The sequence below is a fragment of the Theobroma cacao genome, chromosome 1, assembly GCF_000208745.1.
Source record: "Theobroma cacao cultivar B97-61/B2 chromosome 1, Criollo_cocoa_genome_V2, whole genome shotgun sequence".
Lineage (NCBI taxonomy): Eukaryota > Viridiplantae > Streptophyta > Magnoliopsida > Malvales > Malvaceae > Theobroma > Theobroma cacao.
Genome location: NC_030850.1, coordinates 31956508 through 31981639, shown reverse-complemented (window position 1 = coordinate 31981639; position 25132 = coordinate 31956508). Strand labels below are relative to the sequence as shown.

General features: G+C 35.3%; 7 protein-coding genes across 7 annotated transcripts; 2 read left to right on the top strand and 5 right to left on the bottom strand.

Moving 5' to 3' along the window:
• Positions 159 to 3100, bottom strand: LOC18613698. The gene is made up of 2 exons (XM_007051046.2): positions 2212 to 3100; positions 159 to 883 (listed from the first exon to the last, which is right to left on the bottom strand). Exons 1-2 carry the CDS (start codon positions 2645 to 2647, stop codon positions 342 to 344), a joined length of 978 nt encoding a protein of 325 aa, XP_007051108.1. The 5' UTR covers positions 2648 to 3100; the 3' UTR covers positions 159 to 341.
• On the top strand, positions 3639 to 5441 carry LOC18613697 (cytochrome c oxidase subunit 5C). The gene is made up of 2 exons (XM_007051045.2): positions 3639 to 3707; positions 4907 to 5441. Exon 2 carries the CDS (start codon positions 4935 to 4937, stop codon positions 5124 to 5126), a length of 192 nt encoding a protein of 63 aa, XP_007051107.1. The 5' UTR covers positions 3639 to 3707; positions 4907 to 4934; the 3' UTR covers positions 5127 to 5441.
• On the bottom strand, positions 5643 to 11286 carry LOC18613696 (probable glutamyl endopeptidase, chloroplastic). Its single transcript, XM_007051044.2, has 11 exons — positions 10964 to 11286; positions 9869 to 10862; positions 9469 to 9597; positions 8620 to 8919; positions 8084 to 8542; positions 7887 to 7952; positions 7709 to 7769; positions 7465 to 7614; positions 7176 to 7313; positions 6559 to 6872; positions 5643 to 6105 (listed from the first exon to the last, which is right to left on the bottom strand). Coding segments are annotated over exons 1-11 (2925 nt in total). The 5' UTR covers positions 11277 to 11286; the 3' UTR covers positions 5643 to 6104.
• On the bottom strand, positions 12400 to 13401 carry LOC18613695. The gene is made up of 2 exons (XM_007051043.2): positions 13290 to 13401; positions 12400 to 13108 (listed from the first exon to the last, which is right to left on the bottom strand). The coding sequence occupies exons 1-2, from the start codon at positions 13357 to 13359 to the stop codon at positions 12645 to 12647; spliced, it is 534 nt and encodes a 177-aa protein (XP_007051105.2). The 5' UTR covers positions 13360 to 13401; the 3' UTR covers positions 12400 to 12644.
• Positions 15800 to 16881, bottom strand: LOC18613694. The gene is made up of 2 exons (XM_007051042.2): positions 16718 to 16881; positions 15800 to 16530 (listed from the first exon to the last, which is right to left on the bottom strand). The coding sequence occupies exons 1-2, from the start codon at positions 16785 to 16787 to the stop codon at positions 15974 to 15976; spliced, it is 627 nt and encodes a 208-aa protein (XP_007051104.2). The 5' UTR covers positions 16788 to 16881; the 3' UTR covers positions 15800 to 15973.
• On the top strand, positions 17802 to 18497 carry LOC18613693 (calvin cycle protein CP12-2, chloroplastic). Its single transcript, XM_018114211.1, has one exon. It carries the CDS (start codon positions 17887 to 17889, stop codon positions 18274 to 18276), a length of 390 nt encoding a protein of 129 aa, XP_017969700.1. The 5' UTR covers positions 17802 to 17886; the 3' UTR covers positions 18277 to 18497.
• On the bottom strand, positions 20675 to 21975 carry LOC18613692 (bZIP transcription factor 53). The gene has a single exon (XM_007051040.2). The coding sequence runs from the start codon at positions 21414 to 21416 to the stop codon at positions 20979 to 20981; it is 438 nt and encodes a 145-aa protein (XP_007051102.2). The 5' UTR covers positions 21417 to 21975; the 3' UTR covers positions 20675 to 20978.

Here is a 25132-nt window from a genome sequence, read left to right as displayed (position 1 = left end):
TCATTAACGCAGGGCATTCACTGGGGATGTTGTGATTTAAATTTGTTTTATTTATTTAATTAATTATTTTGGATTTTCCTCAGAAAATTAAATACTACCCACTTGATCTGATGATATCAAACTAATCAGTAATTTAAGGGGAAAAAATGCCATTTGCATAAATAATCAACTGGAAAGAAAGACCAATTTTCATTCAAAAAACCTAGCAAGGAGTTTTCATTTTGTGATATATACAAAGTTAAAACCCCGTAACCAACAATTTTTTGAAACATGAAAATTTGATTAAATATATCCTGTAAAACTGCGAGTTCATGCACCAATTCGCTTGTTCATTTTCAAGTTTAAAAGACAGCCTCAACAAGGGCATGTGTCTTCTTGGGGTACCCCATGCCAACCAAATGGTTGAGATAAACCTTGCCATCTTTCACAGTCGCCGCAGTGGCCAAACGATGCGCAGGGCCTTTAAACTTTGCCACGACAGAAGCCGTCTCCCATCCATCAGAGCTCTCCACCAATCTCCCAGAAGGGTTCCCGGCTACAACAAGCTTAGTTGGAGAAATTAGCTCCAGACCATCACCAAATGCTAGTGGACCTCCAGCAACCTCAATCAACTTCACTTCCTCTCCCTTGGTTAGATCAATCTTAAGCAAATTGCCACTGAAAGTGTGAATTACTATCAAGTAGCCATCTGGGTGGTAAACGATTCCGTTCAATGCAACCAAGCTTTTGTACCACTCTTTTGGAGAGAAGAGTGGGCTTCTGAGGATAGACAATAACTCACCATGGACACCAACTTTCCAAATTTTACTGGCTTTGGCATCGGTTACATATGCATTACCTTCAGCATCTACTGCAACATCATCCGCAAAGGATTTCTCATCACCTAAGGATCAAGTAACTATGGTCAGAAAAACATTTATCGTTTATTAATTGCATAAAGAAATCATGGTTTAGCATTGAACATGTAAAAAGAAACCAATTAAGAAATGCTAGAATGTCACGAGGTGAGTTGGACTCTGGTTTGGAGGGGACCAATTGCATTCTTTATTGTGTCATGTGAGGTGCTTCACCAAATATATTTTACTACACACATAGCAGATTATGACATATGAGCTGGCACGATTGGCCTTTGGTTGGCAACATTACTTTCTTGATTTTATCAATACAGATAGAGGCCAGAAGTTTTGGTATGGGTGAATATTGAATGGGTTCACAGCCTGATAGATAGTCTGGTCAAGCAACTCTTAAACTAAAATTAAAGATGCACAAAGTCTCTAAGTTGAGCAAATGAGAGAAAGTCTCGGAGTCCAAGTGGCCCGAGTCACATGCTTCACACGGGCTTCGAATTTTGACTATGCTTAGTTTAGGCCAGAATCAAACGCCACGATAATTTTAAAGATATTTTGAGCATTGAAAGTGAAGTAAGGGCACAGCCCTTTCTTGACCATAACCCTTACAATGTTGCAAATAAGTCATAACATAATCATCTCAATGGCCCACTAGCCCCTAACCAAGCCTCCTGCTCTCGCAAAAAAACAGCCTTCACAAGCGTCCATAGCCTCAGAAGTTTATCCAAAATTCACTTACTAGTAGTAATGCTTTATAATCCTCAATATCATGCAAAATTCCTCCTAAGATGCACTAACTATCATCATAAAATAAAGAGATTAATCCAATTCTACTGTACAATACTTATGGTAAAATGTAAAACTACCATAAGATATTGAGGATTATAAATTTTGCTCAGACAAAAGCAAAATATCAATAGCTTGAGACAAGTTCAGATTTCGGCAGAAAATTTGATTACAAATTCGACAAGTTCAATAAATGATACGCTTCTGTTAAGAAACAACTTTGGACCACCTACATCACCTGCCCGCCCTACCCAATCACCAACAAACAAAAAAAATCGGACGGCTTATATTAAAGACCATGTGAATATGCTACTAGCAGCCTACCAGGATTTTAAACAGGATTAGACGAACCCAATTAGAATATATTGTCCTTTGCTTTACATATTAAATTAGGGTTTTGTTAAGGATTGAAAGACACTTTTTACAATTCTTATTCGAAATTTATTAAAAATTATTTTAATTAATCTTATAAACACCTTTGAATGCTAATTAACACAACCTATAAAATTAAATATTGTTGTAGGATAATAACTTTATAGTAATTTATAATTTGCAAAAGATAAATGGTTGCACTTACTAGGGCCACTGAGCTGGGCAAGAAAGAGCCGCTTCCACGTGGACAAATCATAAGCCGCAAGTGCGCTGTACCGATTGCCGAGCAAGTCGGCTACAACCACAAGCAGCCGGTTTCTGGGGCGGTCAACGGCGATGCCGAGGGAAGCATTTCCGGTCAAGTCAACGTCTTTGACCACTGTGACCTCGTTCAGTACGAGGTCGGGTGAGTAATCTTCCGGGACGTGGATCGCACCGACGCCACCTTCCAAGAAAGAAACGAGGAACCGACGGCCCTGGTCGTCCCACTTGGCGCACTCCCGGAAAAATCCGGAGCTGTGGTAGTGGAAAACGTGGGTGGGAGGCTTGGCACGTTCTACGGAGATGATGTAAGCGACGGGAATTGCCGATACGAGGAAGATGAAAATAAGGAATCTCGGAGAGCAAAGCGAAAGCGCCATGTATTTTTTTTTTTTTTGTTTTGGGAAGAAGTGACTGAAAAAAAAAGTTGAAGTAAAGTCCAAGAGGAAGGCTGTTGAACTTTGCTCAAACGCTTGCTTCCTTCGACTTTGAATTATTTTATTCTTTATTTTGTTTATATAAAGTGGAAAGGAAAAGACAGTGGAGTTTCTCTACTACCCCTGGTGGTTGGGTTGGGTGGAAGGTTTCTCAAGTTCAATATTTTCGTTGAATTTTTAGGTGATACTGTTCTTGTTCAACCATGCTAATTAATGGAATCAGCCCATATTTAATCACCTCACGTTTCTGTTCTTTCTTTCCTTCTTTGTTTCTGCCGAAATCGCCCACCAGCAATAACTACCATCTTTATATATTTACAAGGTGCATCTTCCTCTGACTGATAACTTTGAAGCAATTAAATATGGTAGATTTCTTGCACAAAAGGAAAGAAAAAAAAAAAAGATTTGAACTCAACTCTGTGTCATGGTAAAGAAAATTGTCGTTTTGCTTGTAAACAGTCAAACTATGCTTGTTGTATTTTCCTTGGTAGAGTACTTAGATGAGACTCTTGAACCAAGAAATATTTAAATATATTTTATATTCTTAGCTTGTGTAGAAAACTTTGACTGCCAATTAAGTTGGTTTCAGATTTAATGTATAGCATTTTAATTAGGACAAAGAAAGGGATTTTTAGATGGTAGGAGTGTAGAATCTTGTGAATTTAACATTATTGAGATATTCCCTCTTTTAGCCTCAACCTGACCTTTGAGAAGTTGTCTGTCACTTACCATGAATAGAAAAAGAAATTTCACAAATCTATTTCTAATTCTTTATTAAAAAGATCATATGTTGGACATCCGGCCCATGATCAAACCTAGTTGACCCAGTGGCCCATTAAAATATCTGGTTTGTTCTGTTATACTAGCCCTGAGCCCATTATTCTACAAGGGCAAAATAGAGAATTCGGAAGTGTTGTTGTAGAAGGGTCGTAGACAGAAATAGAGCCCCATTTTCTGAATCTCAATCCAATTCGATCCTAGTCTTCATCGCTGCCTCGTTCAGGTTAACCCTAATTCCACCCTCTGTTCTATTTTTTTTTTATTATTTCGATTTTCTCACTCGTGCTTCGTGACCATTACCCAGTGTTTTTCGATGTCTCCGTCTTAGCTGCATGCGTGGAATTGATGATTTGTTTCTTTTAGTTATTAGTCATGAAGATCTTGAGATCGATTTGGGGGTTTTACAGTGTGCGCTATGGTTATTTTAATATCAATTTTTCGTTTTAGGATTATTTGATTTATGCTTAGACAAAATCTGGGAGAATTTTCCTTTTCCATTAGCTATTATTGATACACCTATCTGAGATTTGAAACTGCCGTTAGAGAAATGTATAACTTTTACCTGAAGTGATATATTAGTCATAAATATTGTTCAAGTCCTTTTTACAATATGATGGCTATATTTCAATTATCTTCTTCTTTTTGAGCATTAGTTAGGGGCAGACACGGGATTGGCCGTATTGATTTATTGATTGATTGACTAGTATTGTATTATAATTTTGTTGTTAGAGTCTAGTTCATGTTTTAGATATGTTCTCTTTTAACTGTTGGGCAGCTGAGAGAGTGGAAATCTCAAGCTACCATGTCTTCTATTTGAGTTCTTAGACTTAAAAGACGTGTAATCCACAACCTAAAACTGCCACTGAATTGAAGTGTCTACATAAATGAATAATTGAAGGTTAGAAAACACTAGGGTCTGGCTCCGGTGATAATATTTGACTTGTTAGGTATTAAACAGCAAATGAGTTAGTATAACTCAAGTGATAAATTTGTTAGTGGGGCTTGGCTAAGTATAAGCCTGAGTCATCTCTTATGGGACTAACGTGAAAGTGGTTTAACTCAATATGCAAATGCAAACCAGGTAAATAGATGAGAATTTGTATAAAGAAATTTTCTTATGTTTATTTTTCTTCCATTTGGAGCGCTAGAGCTCGAAATCATTGCTAGTTAAGCCATATGGTTTTCAGGAGTAACATAAAGGTTTATGTTATAAGTTAAAATTAGCTAGCCCCTTCATATTGGGTTTAATTTCTATCTATAGTACCTCAATTTTCATGAATTGCATTATGTTATGGATATTTGTTGTTGCTTCTGGTTATGTTTCTTGTTTGTTAATTGATTTGCTTGTTAAAGTGATATGTGGGTGTCATGATCCTAGATTCCTCCATAACATAAAATGAAATGTTTAATTCTTTCTTCTAGGTTTACTAGTTTCAACTAGAAAAGTGAAATGGCCGGTCCTAGGATTGCTCATGCTACCTTGAAAGGACCAAGTGTTGTCAAGGAGATAATTATTGGAATAACACTTGGCTTCTGTGCTGGTGGGCTTTGGAAGATGCATCACTGGAATGAGCAGAGGAAAGTGAGAGCATTCTATGACATGCTTGAGAAAGGTGATATCTCTGTTGTTGCAGAAGAATAAATGTTAATGTCTTGTGAAATTGTGGACAGCTTTGGCAATATTTGATCGTTTCTGTTCCCTTTTTGGCTCTTTGGTTCAAGATGAGCGAACTCAGTTTGGAGTTTTGAGAATAATTTTATTGTAGTAAGATCAGAACCACATATTTGCTTAACAAACCCCAATGGCTTTCGTGGTATTGTGTCCCAGTGGCTCCTCTCATTTGGTTTCTTGCTACATCTGTTTGGGATGATGCTTGTACTTGAAATATAATTGTGAATGCAACTGTCTCTTCCGTAGTGGCAAGTTGCCCCTGGGCAGTTGGTTGTTTCTGATTTAGACATGTTTGATACAGGTTGAGCGCCATTTAGATAAGGCCGTGTTCTATTTTTTTCACTTCATGTTTGCATCTCAGTAGGAGGATTGGGATTCCACTTGATCATTCCCACGCTGTTATGGGCATATGGCAAGCAGCATTGCCCGCCATGAGTTTGTGAATGTTATGAACAAGCTTATTGGAATTGTTAAAACAACCGGAAATTGGGTTTATCAACCAAGCATCCTCTGTTTGGCAACATAACCAACTTATAATAAAGAGTAATAAATAGGTCGTCTGTAATTTGTTAAAATTTGCCAAAGATCCCACGATACTCCCACGATACTCAATTTAGTAATCGCCAACTAAATTTGATCGGCAAACGCTACACTTCCTATAAGATAGAGCGGGGAAGAGGGGGAAATGAGCATCACGTTGTGCGTGGTTGTAGATTGTATAGACCATCAGCCAGCCCGCCAGGTACCTGTGCTTTTAAGAATTCAAACCCAACGCCATGGAAAACATTAATCTGATTACTCCAAGAGTGGGAAATGGCATTCTAAAGTTACAGTTGCATATGATGTCATCAGAAATAATCTCTGATCATGAAAATTCGCATTCGCTGTTTCAGTACCAACCATCGCAGTCCAATTTTAGTCCTTGGAGGCCAAAGATCAGCGATAAAATCTACAAAAACGTAATTGATAGCAGTAATTAAGTCAACAACAAACTTGGTAAAACAGTCCAGAAAAAGCTTCAATTGCCAATGCCATGGAAAACATTAATATGATTACACCAAGAACTAAAGAGATCAGAAAATTCTGGACAAGCCTGGAAAAACTAAACTAGTATTTTCAATAACACAATTATTTTACTACTGTTTTGTAAAAGCCAATCAGCTTCATATTCTTCAAATGAAGGTACGCTCCAAAGAGGACAAGACAGACAAGCATGAACAAAATACACTGCAGACATTTTCATTTGGAAAGGATATGGAAGAAAAAGCAAATGAATTTTTTTTTTTTTTTAAAAAAAGAGCACCTTTAATGCCAAAAAATTAACCTTGTGTTTATGAATCTTTTCCTCAACAAAGTGTGAAGAAAGTCAAGACCAAAAAGAACAGAGGAATTATGAACTTACCACATTAATGACCTTGGCTTTGATTGGAACTCTTCATTTTCAGAATCTGCCAACTCTGCACCACTGCCTCCACTGGCAGCAACTACTTTGTTTTCAGACTCTGTAACTTCATCACTTGCAGCATCTTTGCTCGTATCAAGACCTGCACTGATATCAGAAGTGTTTGACACACAATACTTTTGAAGCCATCTATCTGTTTCCCAGAGGACATGCATGATGCTTTCTCGCGCAGCATAGCCATGGCTCTCAAAGGGTAAAATAACAAGGCGACAAAGAGCTCCATGACCCTTCAGAGCATTGAAGAAACGATCGGACTGCATCATATATATAAGCCCAATAAATAGGCAAGCAAAGAAGTTAGGAAGAGATCAATGATAAGTCAAATCACTAAAAAATATCAAAGAGCTAAAAAGGAAAAGGACGAAGTCATGTGTTTGAGCTAAGGTTGAAAAGGGAGGGAAAAGGTATGCAAGAGGGTGAACATTCCATAAATCAACACACGGATAACGAGGGAATAAATAAACTTTATCAGTAACTTATTCCGCGGTCAGTTGATAAATCTGGTAGAAAATTGAACGTAAAAGGGCCACATGCAAAGGTGTGGGAGAGCCATATACCTGCATGGTTAGTGTTCCAGGGTTATTGTCTTCTTCTCCATGGACAAGCAAGATCGGCTTCTTGATTTTATTTGCAGACATGAACGGACTCATCTCTACATAGGTAGTAGTTGCCTCCCAGAGAGTTCTATCCTCATTCTGTGCCAGTGAGAGAAGGAAGCCATGAATCCATCCAAAGATAAATGGTGAAGATTGAGAACAAAGGGTAGAAATTATGGGGTGATAATATTCAAAATCTAAAAGGCATTATGCATTACATTGAATATACTTATAAGCTCCAGTGCACTACCTGAAAACCAAAGGGTGTAAGGGTTCTGTTGTAGGCTCCAGACCGAGCAATCCCACAACAGAAAAGGTGAGGAGCATGTGCTAGGAGGTTTGCTGTCATAAATGCTCCATAGGAATGCCCCCCAACAGCAATTTTGTTAGGATGAGCTACCTAAACATACACAGCATCAGAAAAGCTTGAGTCAGAAATTTATAATTAGTATGATGCCAATGTTGGTTGTATGTGAGGGAATGAGGATGCTTACTCCACGTCTGATAACTTCCTCAACAGCTGCCTCTGCACTTGAAACCAGTTGCTCGACATACCTACACAAATAGTTATATGATGATGCCACTTAGGCTGGACTCAAGTCATAGGATGGGATATACATACACACTCACATGCGTGTGCTTGTGTGTATAATCATAGAAGTAGTGCATTACCTATCATTCGCTTCTTCATCCCCTTCACCAATAATAGGGATTGTCGGTCCAGATAAAATAGCAAATCTGCAAAGCAGAAGATAAGGGTAACCATAATCTACTCTACCAGCAACCAGTTCAAAAGGAAAAATCAGTGGAGTGCAAACTAAAAACTCAAAAAGAGTACAAAAGCAAATAAGGAAGGAAGACTTTCATGCCTTCTAGCAAGCCAAAGGAGAGCTGATGTTGGACCTATGCCTGCAAATTCATTAGGCGAACCACGAACTTGTCCAGCAGCATCTTTGCTTTTAAATTCTCCAGGGTAAGACCAAACTAGACAAGGAAGAGGGCCTTCTTTTGATGGATCATAGCCTGGTGGTAAGTATAATGTTGCAGTAAGTTGAACCCCATCCTTTCTCTGGTATCTGATCATCTCCTTCTGCAGTGATGCCAACTGTGGATATGGATGAGGGAAGTCTGTGATCTGACATACTTTCCTATCTGGCCAACTTTGAATGTAATATTGGGTGTTTTCAGTTTTTGACTCTTTAGAAGTAAGTATCTTCAGCTCATGAAGATGTATATCCCCTTCTTTCTGATCCGACATCAAAGCAACAACACTCTCATAGTACTTTTCCTTGTTGCTCTCCCATATTCGTTCTTTGCTGCCTGTATTTCTGGAAGAATATGTTTTAGATCACTATGGCACCACCCAGAATGAGAATGTACAAACAAAGGTGAATTAAACACTTACATGTCAAACAAATCAAGGAAGGGGATGTTCCCCTCTGGTGTAGCACCATTTCCATTCAGCAAAACATAAGTGCCTTCATCATTTTCCTTCCTTATTTTAGCTATCACATAAGTCCCAGCAGGGGTTCTCCTCAGCATGGGAGAACCTGGATCAGAGTACACATCCTCAGATGACCTATCAAAAAGTATGCGTGGACTCACATCTTTCGATCCGGGAGATATCACCCAGGTTCTTGTTCGACGTGTCTTGTACCAAGACTCATAAACCAGAGCCAGTGAATCATCACACCATGAAATCCCTCTGTCAATATGAAGAATCAAACATATTAGATAACATTGTTCAAACTTTTTTGGGGTTTTCAAGACAAAACAGTAGCTTGCTATTAACTGTCTGCACAATATTTGAAATTTATTTCCAGCAAACCACAGCTTGATCCACTACTTGATACTTGATAAGCCAATCAATCCCTTAGCCACAAATGATAAGCTTAGGAATGATGCATTTAACCGAAGAATTCAAAGATCTTCATGTTAGGGAATGAAATGAGTGTCAAGGAATGCTGGTCAAACATAAATATAAGCATACATTAGTTACTAGCAATTCAGTTCATTGGATGTGTCTTACTCCATTTACTACTAGTCTTGACTCATTTTTAAAAATCCAATACTTTGATGGAAACAATTTTGACATATGCAAGCAGTCAAACACAATGTTCTCCCCATCTCAGAGGTTTTGAAACATCATTGCAAATACACCAGAAAGAAAGGTCAGCTTTAGTCACTAATTTAAATATGTTAAGAAAACTATGCAGGTAAAAGTAAATTTAAGAAATGAAACATATATACATACCCATAGCGAAGATCAAGTTTTTGTAAGATTTCTGGCTGTTCACCTTCTTGTGGCTCTGCAGGCTGTGTATAAATTATATCACGAGGCGAAACTTCCACTTTTGCATCACCTCCATCTTGTGTCTCTGCCCTAAAAACTTCAGCACAGTCAGGCAACTAAAATTACATAGAGAAACAACTTCATCGAGAAAAGCTTACATTAAATTTTATCATTAAAAGTTAGTGGTTACATCATATGTTTACATGTTGATTACATGATTACACATAACATCTTTCATGCGCTGATGATTGCAAAAAACTTTGCACTCTGACTTAGAAGTTGGAACTTGTAAAGTCCCACATAATTATAGTCAATTTCATCTTTAGAAATGCATGATTGAGTAAATGATGCAGATACATACCAATATAACATTGAAGGCTTATCTGCTCTCCAATTGATTGACCGCATCCCTTTCCGCACGCTACTAAAGGCAATAGGAATGTCCTCAGCAAGGGGCAAGTCGCAGAGTTCTCTAACAAATTTCCCATCACTTGTCCATACATCCACTTTCTTGGGAAACCTTCCACACGGTACAATAAAAGAATACGGCCTATGGATTGAGCTAATCAAAAGGTACTTCTGATCAGGGGAAGGATCCATAGATGCGTAAACAGCCGGTGTGCCTATTTCCTTCACAGTGCCATCCAAAGAAGCCAAAATAAGTTGCGAGGTGGCATAGTAATCAAATAAATCCTCATCATACTCATCCTTAAGCAAATCCTGGAATGTCCTAACTTGAATGACATATTTCTGTTCGTTGGATTGAATCTTCGGGCCAGAAGGAACCAAAGGTTTCTTTGGGGGGTCTCCTCGCGACAAAGGAATGGTACAAACTAACAGAGTAGAGTTATCCACCCAAATATAATTATCAAAAACTGCATTCAGATATATATCCGGTGACTGAAACAGCGGCCTAGCCATTCCAGTTTCCACATCAGCAACCCACACTCTAAGCTTTCCACTATTACTACTGCTATCCTCCTCCTCAACGCGAACACTAAAGGCTAAGTGTTGACCGTCATTTGACCAGGTAACGAAATTAATCTTAGCACCATCAGGGAATCCTTGAACCTCTTTCTCCGGTCCCAACGAGCCGTCAGGCATTAGTTGATGGATTCCTATACCGGTGTAGAAAGACATGCGGCTCCTGGTATTGCATTTCCCATCAATTCGAATACCAGCAAGCTTTTCCTCCGGTCTCCCTAGTTCTGCCAACGGCGGCAAAGATCTCCGCTTGAGAAACAGTATTTTATCCCGTAATGGTGAAAATGACAGTGCGGGAAGCGGTGGAGCATCAACAATATCTCTAATTTCCGGCGGTGGAAGACGATATTTAACTCCGATTGCAACATTTTCTACATCAAATTCAAAACTCAACTTTTAAGTAACTAACTTTTAAATGAAAGCAAATTCAAATTCAGTTCAGGCAGATTAAAAATTCACAGAAGTAAAGTACCATCGTCTTCTTCAGTCAAAGTAGCGGAAGCGTTAGCCGAAGAAGAAACGGAGCCGTTAGAGCCATTGCCGCCGGCAGCGTCTTCAGTAAGAGCAGAGTCGATAGGGACGAGACGGTGGAATCGGGAGCCGGTCATGGCTGTTTTGGAGGCGTTCCTAGAATGAGTTCTCAGGTGGCCAGGTGTTCGGAGGGATGATGAAGAAGGGAATCGGGACCTAGTGTTTGGGGAGAGAGAAAAGGGAGGAAGAGAGGAAGAGAAAGGAGAGATGGAGAGGAGAGAGAGGCGATGATAGACTTTCTGAAGGCGCATCATTTATTTTTATTTGATTGATTGATATTCTATTCTTATGTTTGCTTTTCTAGGCGTGGACTCATCTTGTTGCCCTCGTGTCCAATCATGTTGAAAAGGTTGCGGGCCGAAAGGAATCTGTAGATTTTCAGCCGGAGTTTCTTATCTGCTGCTACGGAGTGTACCTCCTTACTCTGTGCGCTTCATTATCTTGAGTTGTGCCAATCAGAGGAAGTACAACTTAGTACAAATTATCAACATGGCATAAAAGTCACACTCCAAGTAGATATTAGCAATTGGGCACACACAAATGCATGTGAAATTTTGAATTGTATTTTTAATATAAAAATAATTTTAAATTGATATATACAATATTAATTAAATATCAATAATTTAAAAAAAAAATAAAATAATTTATTTGATTCTAAATCTAACAAATTTGTAATAAATATCAACGTTAAAGAAATGCTTTTCAAAAAAAAATCAACTGTTAAAGAAATTAAAAGTTTTAGAATCCATTAGTAAAAAAGAATGGCGAACATGTAAAGTGTAAATATTTTATTTTATTTTTTATTTCTCTTTTTATCTCTTTTTTTCAAAACTTTTGGTTTTTGGTTACAAAATTGTGAGATTTAATTGGTTATAAATAGGTTGAAAGATTTAATTAGCTTTAAAGTCATCTTTAATTGATTAAACTATAAGTCAANTATGTATTATATTAATAAAATGTTACTATATAAATTCAATTAGGAAAATAATCAACATTCATTAAGCTTTATTGAATATAAACTTTCCTCTATTAGTTTGAGAAATACTTTTTATCTTTTTTAAAAAAGTAACTGATGTTAGACTTTTTTTCCACATTAATGGTAATTAATTTATTTTAACTAAAGATTATTTAAAGCATTCATCTCAAAGTTAATGCATAATTGAATTTAAGATAAGTTTATAAATTTAATATGTAATTGAATTAAAATATAAATTAATTAAAATCTAATGTCATAGTAATTAAAGAGGATTGGTTCGTCAAAAAAAAGTAATTGGAGAGGATTTTAAAACTAATTAGATCTCGCACTTAATTAAATATCATAATATTGTAGTTAAAAGAAGTCCTATGTTAAAGAAAAAAAGAAAGAAAAGACAGAAATAAATAATTCTGATTTTTATTTAAGATTCACAATTATTAACAACATTAATAACAGATTATTCCATCCATTGCATTATTAACCCTAAAACTTCTGTGATATATGGTTCGAGGCAGACCATTTATTTTTTTCAAACACAACAAAGTTAAATCCTAAGCTTCCAAGGAAAAGAGGAAAGACATTAATTTGTTGCTTCTCCATGAACGTGCTTACTTGTTCTGTCTTTAGCCATTTTAGGCGGTAGCTTTCATAGCTCCTTATGAACGGGGCTACCAACACTTTTTCCACTTCCATGGAAAATGAAATTGTATAAATAGTACAAATCATATACCATAACCCCAACTTTTCCTCCGACGTAAGCCCCGATTATACTCCCCGTACGAAACCCCCAAATCTTCCATCTCCCGAACAAAAATTTTGCGACGTGGGAGACCACTTGATCACCGATGAAAGTGCCCGTAACCTTGCTGATTACCTCTCCCGTCGGACGGTTAGAGTAAAGGGATTCTGCCAGATCCGTCGAGGCAGCAATGTAAGGTGCCCAATTGTACTTTGCCAAAGCAGATTGAGGATCCCTTGTTTGCCTGTCAGGAACGTACTTCATTAAAGGAATCAACTTCAAGAGGCTCTTCGCTAGGCATGTGGTGGTGCCGGTTCCCATGTCAAAACAATCAGATTTTCGTGGCCAGGTTTCATGAAAACCTAGTCTGGCTGCAAATCAGCCAAAATTTTATTAGAAAATCAGTTCCTTTCGTCATTATACACGTTAACATAATTTAGCTATAGGCATATATGTATCGTAATAGTCCATAACTATAAATTGCAGATTTGCTGTGGAAGTAAATACATAATTTGAAAAAAAAAAAAACCAACTGGATGAAAATTGAATTACCAGCAAGAAAGAGCAAAACTACCAGAACTAAATAAACCACTTGAACTATCCCTTTCTGAAAAATCTTCATGTCTTCGTTCGGTCCCTTAGAAATATGATTGAGAAGTTTGTATGATATGGTTGTTGTAAGTTGTGTTATAAGGGTTAAATAGGCAATAATAGGAAAGGAAGAATCCAATAAAGTTATGGAATAAAGAAACAATAGCCATGAACAAGCAAAAAAAATGCCCTGAAACGTGTAACTTGTTTTCCATTCTAGATAACACATCTAGTTTAGTACTTCGGAAGAGAGAGTTCAATTTTTTTTTTTCTAAATTGTTTTACTACTGCTAAATATATCTTCGTTAATTTGTATCTCTAAACAATATAAGATGTAAACAACCTCAATTTAGTACACCTAGTATATTGTATATTTTTTCACATGAGTAGAGAATAATTGGTTATAAAACATAAATTTTAGATTCCAACCTAGCACAATAACTTAAATTTTTTTTTTTAATCCCTCTTGGTGTCTTGATATTTCTCGTGTGTTCTACAATGACTTATCAATATAATGACAGATAAAAAGAGAAAAACAAAAGAAAATTCAGCATATCGCTGTGAACCCTTGCTTTAGGAATTTGATCAAGTTATTATTTATGGTGCTTTACGTCTCTCATGGGCATTCCAATTCTTTACGCTTGTCATGGACATTTTTAATCCTGTATAATTATATCTTCGTTGGATCACTTAGAAATATGATTTGAGAAGTAAGTATAATATGATTGCTGTAACACGTGTTATAAGGGTTAAATAGATTATAATAGGAAAGGAAGAATCCAATCAAGGTATGGAATAAAGAAATAATAGCCACGAACAAGCAAAGCAAGCAAAAAAATGCCTTGAAACGTGTTACTTATTTTAGATTCTAGGATACACATCTAGTTTAGTACTTCGGAAGAGATCAGTTTTCAATTTTTTTTTATCTAAATTGATTTACTGCTGCTAAATATATCTTCATTAATTTGTATATCTAAACAATATAAGACGTATTATTACCTTGCCAACAATGAGTTTAAAAGGTAAGACTTTTCCCTCTTCATTTTTTTGAATGACAACAATATTCATCATGCCTATTTAGTATATTTAGGGCATTTTTGTTCGTATAAAAGGCACATGCTTTGTTAATTTGTTTTTCATTAAACATAACTTATGCAATGGAATTTTATTTGATAATTAGAATTTAATTGATTGTACAATTACTTTCATATAATATTATATGAATCCAAATCTTCTATCTCATTATCTAACTCGACTTTTACAAATTGTCACATTTTATTTTATTTTTATTATGAGTTAATACATGCTTGGTTTTATTTTTTTTTCTCTCTTTTTCTCTCATATATTTTAACCAAACACAAAAAGAGAATCTACGGGTTCTCGATCAATTTGGTTGGTTTTGAGTCAAATAACTTTTCAATCCTCAAAATTCAATTTTTCTTTGAGTTCTGATAATTATGTATGTGACTTTTTGACTAATAACATCTATTCTTGTAGTAAAAAAAAATTACAATCAAACATCTATTAACTCAATAATAAAAAATAAACATGTGACAATTTGTAAGAATCAAAGTAAAAAATGAGATAAAAAATAAGAGTAGTGGATTTGAATTCATATTATTTTGAGTCTTGCCTTTGAAATAAAACAAGGAGTTATTTAATTTAGATTTCACTAACTAAATATAGTGGTTTCCTTTTTGAGATTTGCATTGCAAAAAATTTTCAATATCAAAATCTCGTCGAGAAAACCAATAATAAAGTCTGACTAAATCAAAAAAAGACAAAAAAAAAAAAACCTAGAAATGAAGTCCAATAAAGAAGCACCCATAGCCAAGATTCTAGTATTTTCTAAATTTCTGCCTAAGGCGTAAGTGCTCCTCCAACTAGAAAATAGTTGATGGGGACAAAGATACTGAAACCAAGATGAGGTTACAGCTAGTTGACGATGACTTTGCAGTTGCCTCATTTGCTTGATATGCTTGGCAACCTTGTTTTAGCATTTCTAGTATGAACTCATAATGTTGTTACCATGTCCAATATAATCGTTATCTTGTTAAAAGATGGTAGTCCAAAGGAATCTACGGATCTCTTTTCCTTTTTTTTTTTTCTCTGTTTTCTTGATCGGAAAGTTTCTTACGTACTACGAGGGAGTGCAGTAGTGCATGCTACAAAGGTGGCTAGTACGCCCTTTCTATACGCTAATTAAACCATTCGGCTAAAAGGAAAAAAAATGGTATTTTCCTTTTATAATGTCAGAGTAAATTATGCATACCCACAACATTTAGACAAAATTCGCATATTAATGTATTACTATAATATTAGAGAATAATAAAATTGTTTAAAATTAATATATTTTAATGAAAAATTTTGAACATCAGCACCTGTAATATATTAATTTTGTTAAAAGATTAAGAAATTGAATCTTATGAATTTTATTTTCATTCTTTTTCTTTGTATCTAACAATACATACTGAATTCATAAACATCTGCAACAATTAATTTTTATATCACACCCTTTGCTTTACATTTACGTAGTTGCATGCAACTTTAATTTGTGATGTGCAAAGTCCAGCCACTTATTAACAAACACAGCAAATTAAGTTGAATCCTAAACCGGTTAATCTTAATTTTCTGTTTGTAGCTTTTCACAGCTCCCGATCAAGAGCAGGGCTTGGAGACTTTGCTTCTGGATGGTGGAAAAGGTAATTATACAAATGCTCAAACCCGTGGTACACATCATACGCCATAACCCCAACTTCTCGTCCTACGTAACCCCCCAATAAACTCCCCGACACAAACGCCAATCTGACCTTGTTCCGTCCCCAAGCGTCTTTGGCTGCAACATAATTCGTCTCACCCCCGACCAACTTTTCGGCAACAAAGCGCCCCACATTATCCCCAATAAAAGCTCCAATAGCCTTACTGGCTACCTCTCCTTTGGGGCGACTCTGAAATGGAAGGCTCCCAAACAGATCCCACCCGGAACCGACGTAGGGTGCCAAATTGTGTTTCGATACAAAAGGAACTCCAGGTTTACTTCTTTGTTCAGGGTCCAGATTGTAGCTCATCAAATAATAAGCCTTCATAGCCGCCTCCGCAATGCATAACGCACTCCCAGTTCTCATGTCGAAGCAATTATATTGCTGGGGCCTAGTTTTATGAAGAGCCTGCTCATCATCATTGAGTTCACGACATTTTTTGGCTGCGTAAAAAAAGTGAAATTCATGAATATCACAACGAAATTAAAGTTTTGTATATATAATCTAGGCGAGACTTTTTGAAGGGTTAGACCTTTAGATTAAAACTAAATTAATTCAGTTCAGATTCGAAGTGACAACAAAGACACAAAAAACAAATTACAAAAGTGAGTTGGATGAACTTTGAGTTACCTGTCAGAACAATGATAAGGATAAAAATGAAGAGAACCGGCTGAACCTTTCCGCTACGAAGAAAATTCATGTCTTCGAATTCAGAAATGGGATTGAGAATTATGCAAAAACAATGTGTGAAGTGCCTGCCGCCGTAAGGTGCTGTCAAGGGTTTAAAATAAGTCACAGAAAGGAGAGAAAGAATACAATAAATCTGTGGAATAAAGAAACACGATGCATGAACAAGCAAAGCAAAGCCAAAATACCTTTACATGTGAAGCTCATTTTTTATTCCTGCATTAACGACACACTCATTCTTCCCGGATTTACTTTACTTCAGGAAAGTTCCGTATTCTAATCGATTTAACTACAATTAAATACAATCTTTGTTAATTTATATAGTTAAACAAAATAATATTTACTATTATTATTTATCCTTTAATGTAAACAACCTGAATTTAGTATACTTAGTATATTATATTTTTTTTCACATGAGTAGAGAATAATTGACTATAAAACATAAATTTTAGATTCCAACGTACTACAATAACTTCAATTTTTTTTGTTCTTGTCTAAATTTTTTTTATTCTCTGTTGGTATCTTGATATTTCTCGTGTGTTCTACAATGACCGATCAATATAATGACAAAAAAAAGAAAAAAGGGAAAGAAAATTCAGCATATCGCTGTCTGAACCCTTGCTTTGGGAATTTGGTCAAGATATTATTTATGGTGTGTTACGCTTCTCATCGGTATTCCAATCCTTTACATTTGTCAGGGATATTTTTAATCTTTTAAATTAAGATAGTAAATTTATTTATCACGGAACTATTTAATTTAAAAACACTAAAAAGGAAAAAACTTTAATAGAATGATTGTCGAAATTCCGATTTGAGTTCGGGACCCCCTAGATCTTTAACGTCCTTATGGGTGGTTAATAAATATTTAGAACTAGATATTCCAGCGAAATGTTGAGCAAAAAATATGATATTCCAATAAAATATCTCCACTTTTCTCCGACGTGGAAATTTCTTATTGGTCCCAAGATGATAAGAAATTTGTGTTCACGAGCCATTACAGTTCCCAATTAAACACCTTCCTTGTTATCGTTTCATCTCCGGAAAACATTAAGACAGATTTTTCACTCTTCACTGAAAACAGGAACAGGAACAGGGAGCACCAACAAGCAACAATGGCAACCCTATCTAGTCTTAACCTCGTAAGCCCAAGAGTCGTAGCCAACGTACTAGACTCCACAAAGGCTAGTTCCGTCAAGGTCCCATACCTGACCCAGCCCTGGAAAAGGGTCTCCCAGTTGGGGTCTAGGCGAATGAAGGTGATCAGACCCGTGAGAGCTGCCCCTGACAGCATATCCGACAAGGTGGAAAAGAGCATCAAGGAAGCAGAGGAGGCATGCTCGGGTGACCCAGCGAGCGGAGAGTGCGTAGCGGCTTGGGACGAGGTGGAAGAGCTCAGTGCGGCAGCCAGCCACGCCAGGGACAAGAAGAAAGGAAACGATCCTTTGGAGAATTACTGCAAAGACCACCCGGAGACAGATGAGTGCCGCACGTACGAGGATTGAAAGGGCTTCTTAACTTATTGAGCTTTTTCCTTAGATGATGAAATTTGTCAGAATTTTTATATGGTGATATCGATGATGATGGAGTTTTTAGATGTTGTAAACCTCTCTGTTTTATGTGAAACTGAAGATGTTATTGGTGGTTAACTGGTTATAATGATTGTAATCCCATACCATACACTCGGGAAACAGATAATTTTTAATTTAAGCGTTTTTATGGATTACATGGATTTTTTTTATGTTTTCAGACGCTGTCTTAATATGCTACTTGACCTAACAATGAGGTCTTCCACATTTCAGCACATACGGCCGCAATCTAGTTAAGGTAAATCGATCATTAATGAGCTTGAGGAAGGAAAGATAATTTTCGTGACCTTTTTAGATGTCCAAATCTTGTTCAACATCGTCCTTCATCAGCACAATAAAATGACGCCAACCATTGATGTTGTTCTGCACCAATTCCCTTGTGCTTTTCGGATTTTATCAAATTGAACTTTTACTCTCCGTAAATTATTTGCCAAATTCCCTGTTAGAATATGCGAAGGAAGACTTTAAAAGACCTTTAGAACAAAGGCAAAGAAAGGTCGGACAATTTTTGGTTTTCCTTAATCCAAAAGATTCTCAGAATATAATATTAGGCCTTATCATAGTATTTCTTTATTTATGAGGAAAACAAATACAGATGCAATTATGATTCGAGATGTTGGCTCAATCTCAATGACGGGGATGGCGAAAAAAAGTAATTATGATATCACCTGAAAAATTTGCACCGAAACTAAATCGCCATCATAATCTTCTTCTTTTTTATTTTTTATCAATGAAAAGATATGTACAATAAAATTATATTCCGGTTTCGTCTGTTTCATAGAATTCTGCTTAGAGCATCCAAGAGGAGGTTGTAAGCAACCTACATTATTAAATAGGAGAATCTTTGAGTTAATCTCCTGAAAAGTATGTTCTATTTTTATGAGGCTGCAACGAATTATTTCTTATTTGATTCAGACATAATGATTAGATGAAAACTATAGAGTTAACCGGGGAAGCAAAGGCAAGATTCAAGATTTTTTTTTTGTTGCCTCGCCCAAATCGCCTACTGTTAAGAATATTATTGCCTGTTCTTTGGTTATTATTCCTACATAGCGCGGTGCGCCCACTATTAAGATTGGCAGTAGTTATCGAAACTGCATGACAATGAGAAAGTTCCAGAACAACGATGATTACTAATCAAGGCCAAGGATGCCCTTGCCCCTTCGCCTGCGCAATCGTCCGTCCGTCACAGCTATTTCTATTAGCTGTGGGGAATGCTTACGTTATCAAACGTGTTATTTTTGAATTTGACAATACACATATAAATGAGCACGACTTAATTGAACGTGAATCGTGTGCCTGCCTTGTCGATACAAATTTCAACTTCGGTGTACTATCGGTTGACTGAGTCCATCCTCATCCGCAATCCAGCGAATGCCCTCCAGCCCTACTAGTAATAGGCAGGAAGCAGCAAGTGAAACTTGTTGAAACTAGAGCCTGACAGCTGGTATATCCTCATATCCATTAACTGGGAAGACAAGGCACCCAGGGGGAAAGAACCCATCCACCTAGAAACTTCCTTTACCATCAACCTTATCTAAATTTCTAAAACATCTTAGATCAGTTAAAAAATTTTATTAATCCTAATCGTTGATCAACAAATGAACTTCCCATCACCACAAACATGCTTGTACACTTGCATTCTAACGGGAGATTTTTTTTTTTTTCAAGCATTCACACGAATGAAGAAATAAAGAAATCCTTGGCAGCATTGGACATTGCTTAACCAAGTACTCTACTTAAGGCATACTCTAATCAATTAAACAGCACGAGATGTGAAAGAGTTCATTATTCACATCGAAGAATCCAAGTCTGTCCAGGAGAAAGGAGCACATCAGCACAGGCAAGACAAAGTCCATTACAATTTCTATTACAGAACCAAATTCAAAGTGAACTAACGTTGCTCTGAAAATCAGATTCAATAATAATTTGGAAAAAGAACAAATGGAGTGACTATCGCAAAGGAATGCTGAATTTCAATTAAACTCTTGACATAGCTGATCACAACATAAATGCCACTTGCTGTCATCAAAACAACAAGTATTGGCACATGCCGAGATTGTCATTAGGGAGGAAGCGTGAACACATTTTCATATAATAATAATAATATAGTAGTTATGAAACTCTTTTTTAAAACGTTTCGCTCTTGTTATGTAACCAAAGCATTGGATATATTCAAAGTTTCAAACAACTAACTTCCCCTTCTTGGCTTCTTCTACCAAACGTAGCAAAATACAAACCATAACTTACACATTTATCACTCTATAGCAACTTTTCAATTAAACATCCTGTTCATGCATCCAAACCAACAAATAATCAGAAAGAAATTGATACTATAAAGAGGAACCATTGCATCGGAAAACTAACTTTCCACATATCCATGGAAATCCATAAGTACATAATAGAAAAAACACCAAAAGGTTTCTGCAAAACCAAACTCCCCATTAAACAGACTCGACATCAGAATAAACCTAAGTTTATATTATCTAACATTAACAAAAACACAGACAAAAACAGAGGAAAAAGATAACATTAACGAACGACTCACGAGCACAAACTGACTTCGACAAGAGACCCACATTATCCGAATAAGGAAGAAGAGTCTATCCATCAACAGCTCAACACTCGAACATATCGACCGACGCCATAATTGGCTGAATCGGACAGGGGAGCCGCCACGGCTCCAACAGGGGATTCGGAATCTCCGGAATTTCAACATCAAAACCGTTCACTTCTTCCACAATATGCAGCACCGAGTTCAGGGACCTCAATCTATCGGTCAATTCCATTGCCTGAGCTCTTAACACGTTGTTGGCAGATGCCATCTCGATGTAGCGTTGGGCGGTGACGTTGATATTTTCAGAGAGCTGGCTGTTATCTTTCTGCAATGTGCTCGCTTCGCTAACCAAATCTTCGAGCTGCTTCTGCTTCCTCATCCGTGATCGCCTTGCAGATTCACGGTTTGACAGCATTCTCTTCCTTTTCCTCTCGTCGACGTTCGCATATCGCGGGTCGGAATCGGATCCGTAACTCGCTGACCTTTGCAAAGGAGCCATCTCAGGGGAAGGGTTTTTTTCTTTTATTTTTATCCGGGAAAATATTTAATGGAGATTAATAAATTGAATGATAATTAGGGAATTCAAATTTTCAACAGTCAGAGAAATTAACTGGGGTTAGATCTAGATAAGGAGGTTGATGAACAAAGAGGGGGCTAATTCATGAGAAAACGTAGAACCAATAAAGGAAGACGACCGAGAACGAGTGGAGAATACGGATTCGACGCATGAGGATTGCGTAGCTCATAGAAAATCTAAAATCATTGGAATGTTTCTACAAATACCTGACCCCTAATCCGCAGATCGGACGTGAACAAAACAGCCCAAAAATAACAAAGAAGAACCCCAAGTAACCCTAGATCTAAACCAGATCTATAGATCGAAAGAAGAAAAGGAAAAAGCAAGGACGACGAATAGTAGAGAAGAAGAAAGAAAAGAGAGAAGAAAATTAAGAAATAAGAAAACTTAGCTGGTTGAAGACAAGGCAACGCGATGAGAAACGGCGAGCGGACGAAACGAGAGCGACTAAGAGCGAAACGAAAGAAGGTTACTGAAGGAACGGAAGGGGGTTTTTATAGGGGAAAGAGGATGGCTTCATTGGTTGATTGGCTAGGTAGTGGATAATATAATATTCGAGGGGTATTTAGGGTCTTTTCCCTGGTTAACTTTTGAAAGGGTTTATGGGTTTGGTGTCACCGCTGGCGTGCGAAGTGACGCCAGCGAAGCATTTAACGCCCCCTTGCACAGCCTATTTGGAATAAACCCATTGGATTCCTTTTAGTTTTCCAAAAAATAGGAAATTTTGGAAATTATTTTTATCTTGAATTTATTTTTTGACAGCAGCCTACCACTATTTATACCACCAAACTGATTGTTGAATAAGGAACTCTTGCTGGATAAGATAAGTGCCATCCAAACATTAGCAAAATTTTCCAAATTAATATGAGATTAGAAGGTAATCAAACTTTTCCAGTATTATTTCCTGTATTTTCCAATTTTGTTGTTTTGGCCTTTACATACAAGGCAGGTGCGTTGGATTCCTTTTACTCTTAAATCTTGGTGGGGTAGTACTCAGTTGTCCCATTATCTGCATGCCTAATTGTCTATGGTGAGATGTTTATTACTTTGCATGGAATACACCTGGCATGTCTGGTGCATAAGAATCAAATTTTACATTATAATTTAACTTTTTAAGTCTTCTCTCAGTCTCATTTTATTTGTTTTTTATTAATTTTTTTGTCAAATTAACTTAACTTTCATCTTTATTTTTAATAAAATTATAACATATTTTTTGAGATTATAATTAATAATGGTAAAATTTGAATTTATTTAACAAAAAAAAAAGAAATAAACAAAATGGGATAAAGAGGGTAATTTTTACTTGAGATCTTTATATTCTTGTTTTAATCGTGTACTAGTAAAAATAAATAATTGGATTAGTAGCACCACTAATAATAGTTTTACAAATCCAAACATGTCAAAATAATTAACATCTTGTAAAATTATGTGAGATAATATGAGAACGTTTTGTTTATAAGTGCATCAAAATAACAATACTATATATTTAAAAAAAAAACAATTTACTTGATGATATTATCGCTTATTTCAGTTTGCCCAAAACGTGATGATAATCCAAATTCAATTTGTAATAATTATTATGGAATCTTTACATTATTTTATCCTAATCACATAAATTTGACTCGTAATAAATAATAAATTTATTTTAAATAACTAAAGTTTGAATGCCTTTTACTTAATAAATTTAAAAAAATTAGATTTTTCTTTTAAATTAAAATTTTTACTAGTAAAACCAATAAATGCTTATTGTCTAAAATCCCAAAAAAATAAAAGAATCTCTTTCGTCCTTTCCTTTTTTTTTTCCTATTCCAACGTAGAATCTGTATTTAACTTTCTACTATGTTTCTCAAATTTACAGGCATGTTATTGTGTTCATTTATGTGAAGAAATTTATTTATTTTTTACACAAAATTACAAAGGAAAAAAAAAAAGAAATGCTTTGAGGGCCTATTATTTAAATATTTATTATTATTTATTATTATGAATTAGAATATATGGTTGTGGTGAAATCATGTGAATGTTTTGTAGTAGTTAGCACGAAACCGAGTTTGCAGGATATTAGGCTCCTTGATAATGCAATATTGCAATGCAATAAATATGTTCTTAAAAAGAACTAGTAGAGATTTTTTTATTCACCGCCTAATAGACTAATCCAATTGAAAGATACAAATTAATAAACAGTAATGACAATAAATAGTGCCACTTAAATTTTTTTTTTTCATGTAAGAAATATCAGAGAGGTGGAATTTCAAATTTTATACCTCAATTTTTCTATTAAAAAATTAATAATCGCTATATCTATTGCCAAACAGGAGTTGTAAATTAAGGTATTTTTAGTATCACACTTGGATGTAATTTTTTTTTTTTTTTATGTTGACAAGGCTTCAAATTTAGAATATTGTAAAGGTGAGAATTATGAATGTGATGTCGTAGGTTTTTAATACCCGAATTTAATACCCCTTATTGCCCTTGATGGATGTGGTATTTATGTTTCTGCAAATGGTTTGAAGTATGAAAACACATTAGAATGATGATTTAAAAATTTATCAATTATTTAAAAAATTTTAAATAAAGTTTTATTTTATATTATTTCCAATCAATCAAGGTATTACATTTTTATTTTGGATGATGTCTAATTTTATAATTAGTAATTGATCAATTTCTACTAATCAAAATGTCATTTATTATTTTATATTCACGTGATATTGATGTGGAATATAAAAAATATTACGTAATTTTGTTATCATATTAAGTTAGTATTTTATACAATCAATTCGTTTTAACATGTTTAACATGTTATGTCATCATTACATGATATAAAATGACAAATAATATTTTAATTAATAATAAATAATAAAATTTTAATCAAAATAATAAATAATATTTTAATTAATAATAATTAATTAATTATTAACCATAAGAGTTTATTTAATTTAAAATAAAAATATAAATTTTAAATAAATATTATATAAGAATAAAGATTATTTGAATTGTTTAAAATATTATATCAAATGCATTTAAAGCTTTTCTTTTATATTTTTTAATGTAATATGTTAAGTTTAACAAATTATCTAAATCTTAATAATGGTATTCAAAATTTATGAAATTAAAATTATATTTTTAAATAAGTATTTCAGGTCAGTATGAACGTTAACAAAGTGAGTACTTGACTTTTGCATAGGACGTTTGAAGGTAGGTAATGGTGCGAAGAGGAGAAGTAGGAATGACGAGCGAGGAAGAAAAAGAAAAAAGAAAAAAAAAACTTGAAGTAACAATAGAAGAGTACTATTTTCTAGTAATTACTAATTAGTTAGGCAGTCAATTATATGTCATCCTTCTAGTGTTTTTTCCTTTATTTTTTTGTCCATAATTTCGTGGACAGTTTAACTGCTATAAATAATTACATAAGCCAAGCGGCCATGCCAACACAATTTCAGGGGGAATGTTTGGATCATTGTGACTTTCTTTTGCCACCATTAGTAACATTATATGTAGAAAAAGTTATATGATTTTTTCATTTCCCCACACACAAAAAAAAAAAAATTCAGATTTGATAATTTTGAGTGGAAATGTAGCGGAATTAAGGAGAGTTAAGTGTTGTAAACATAAATTATACTAAAAGACAAATAAAATTTGTA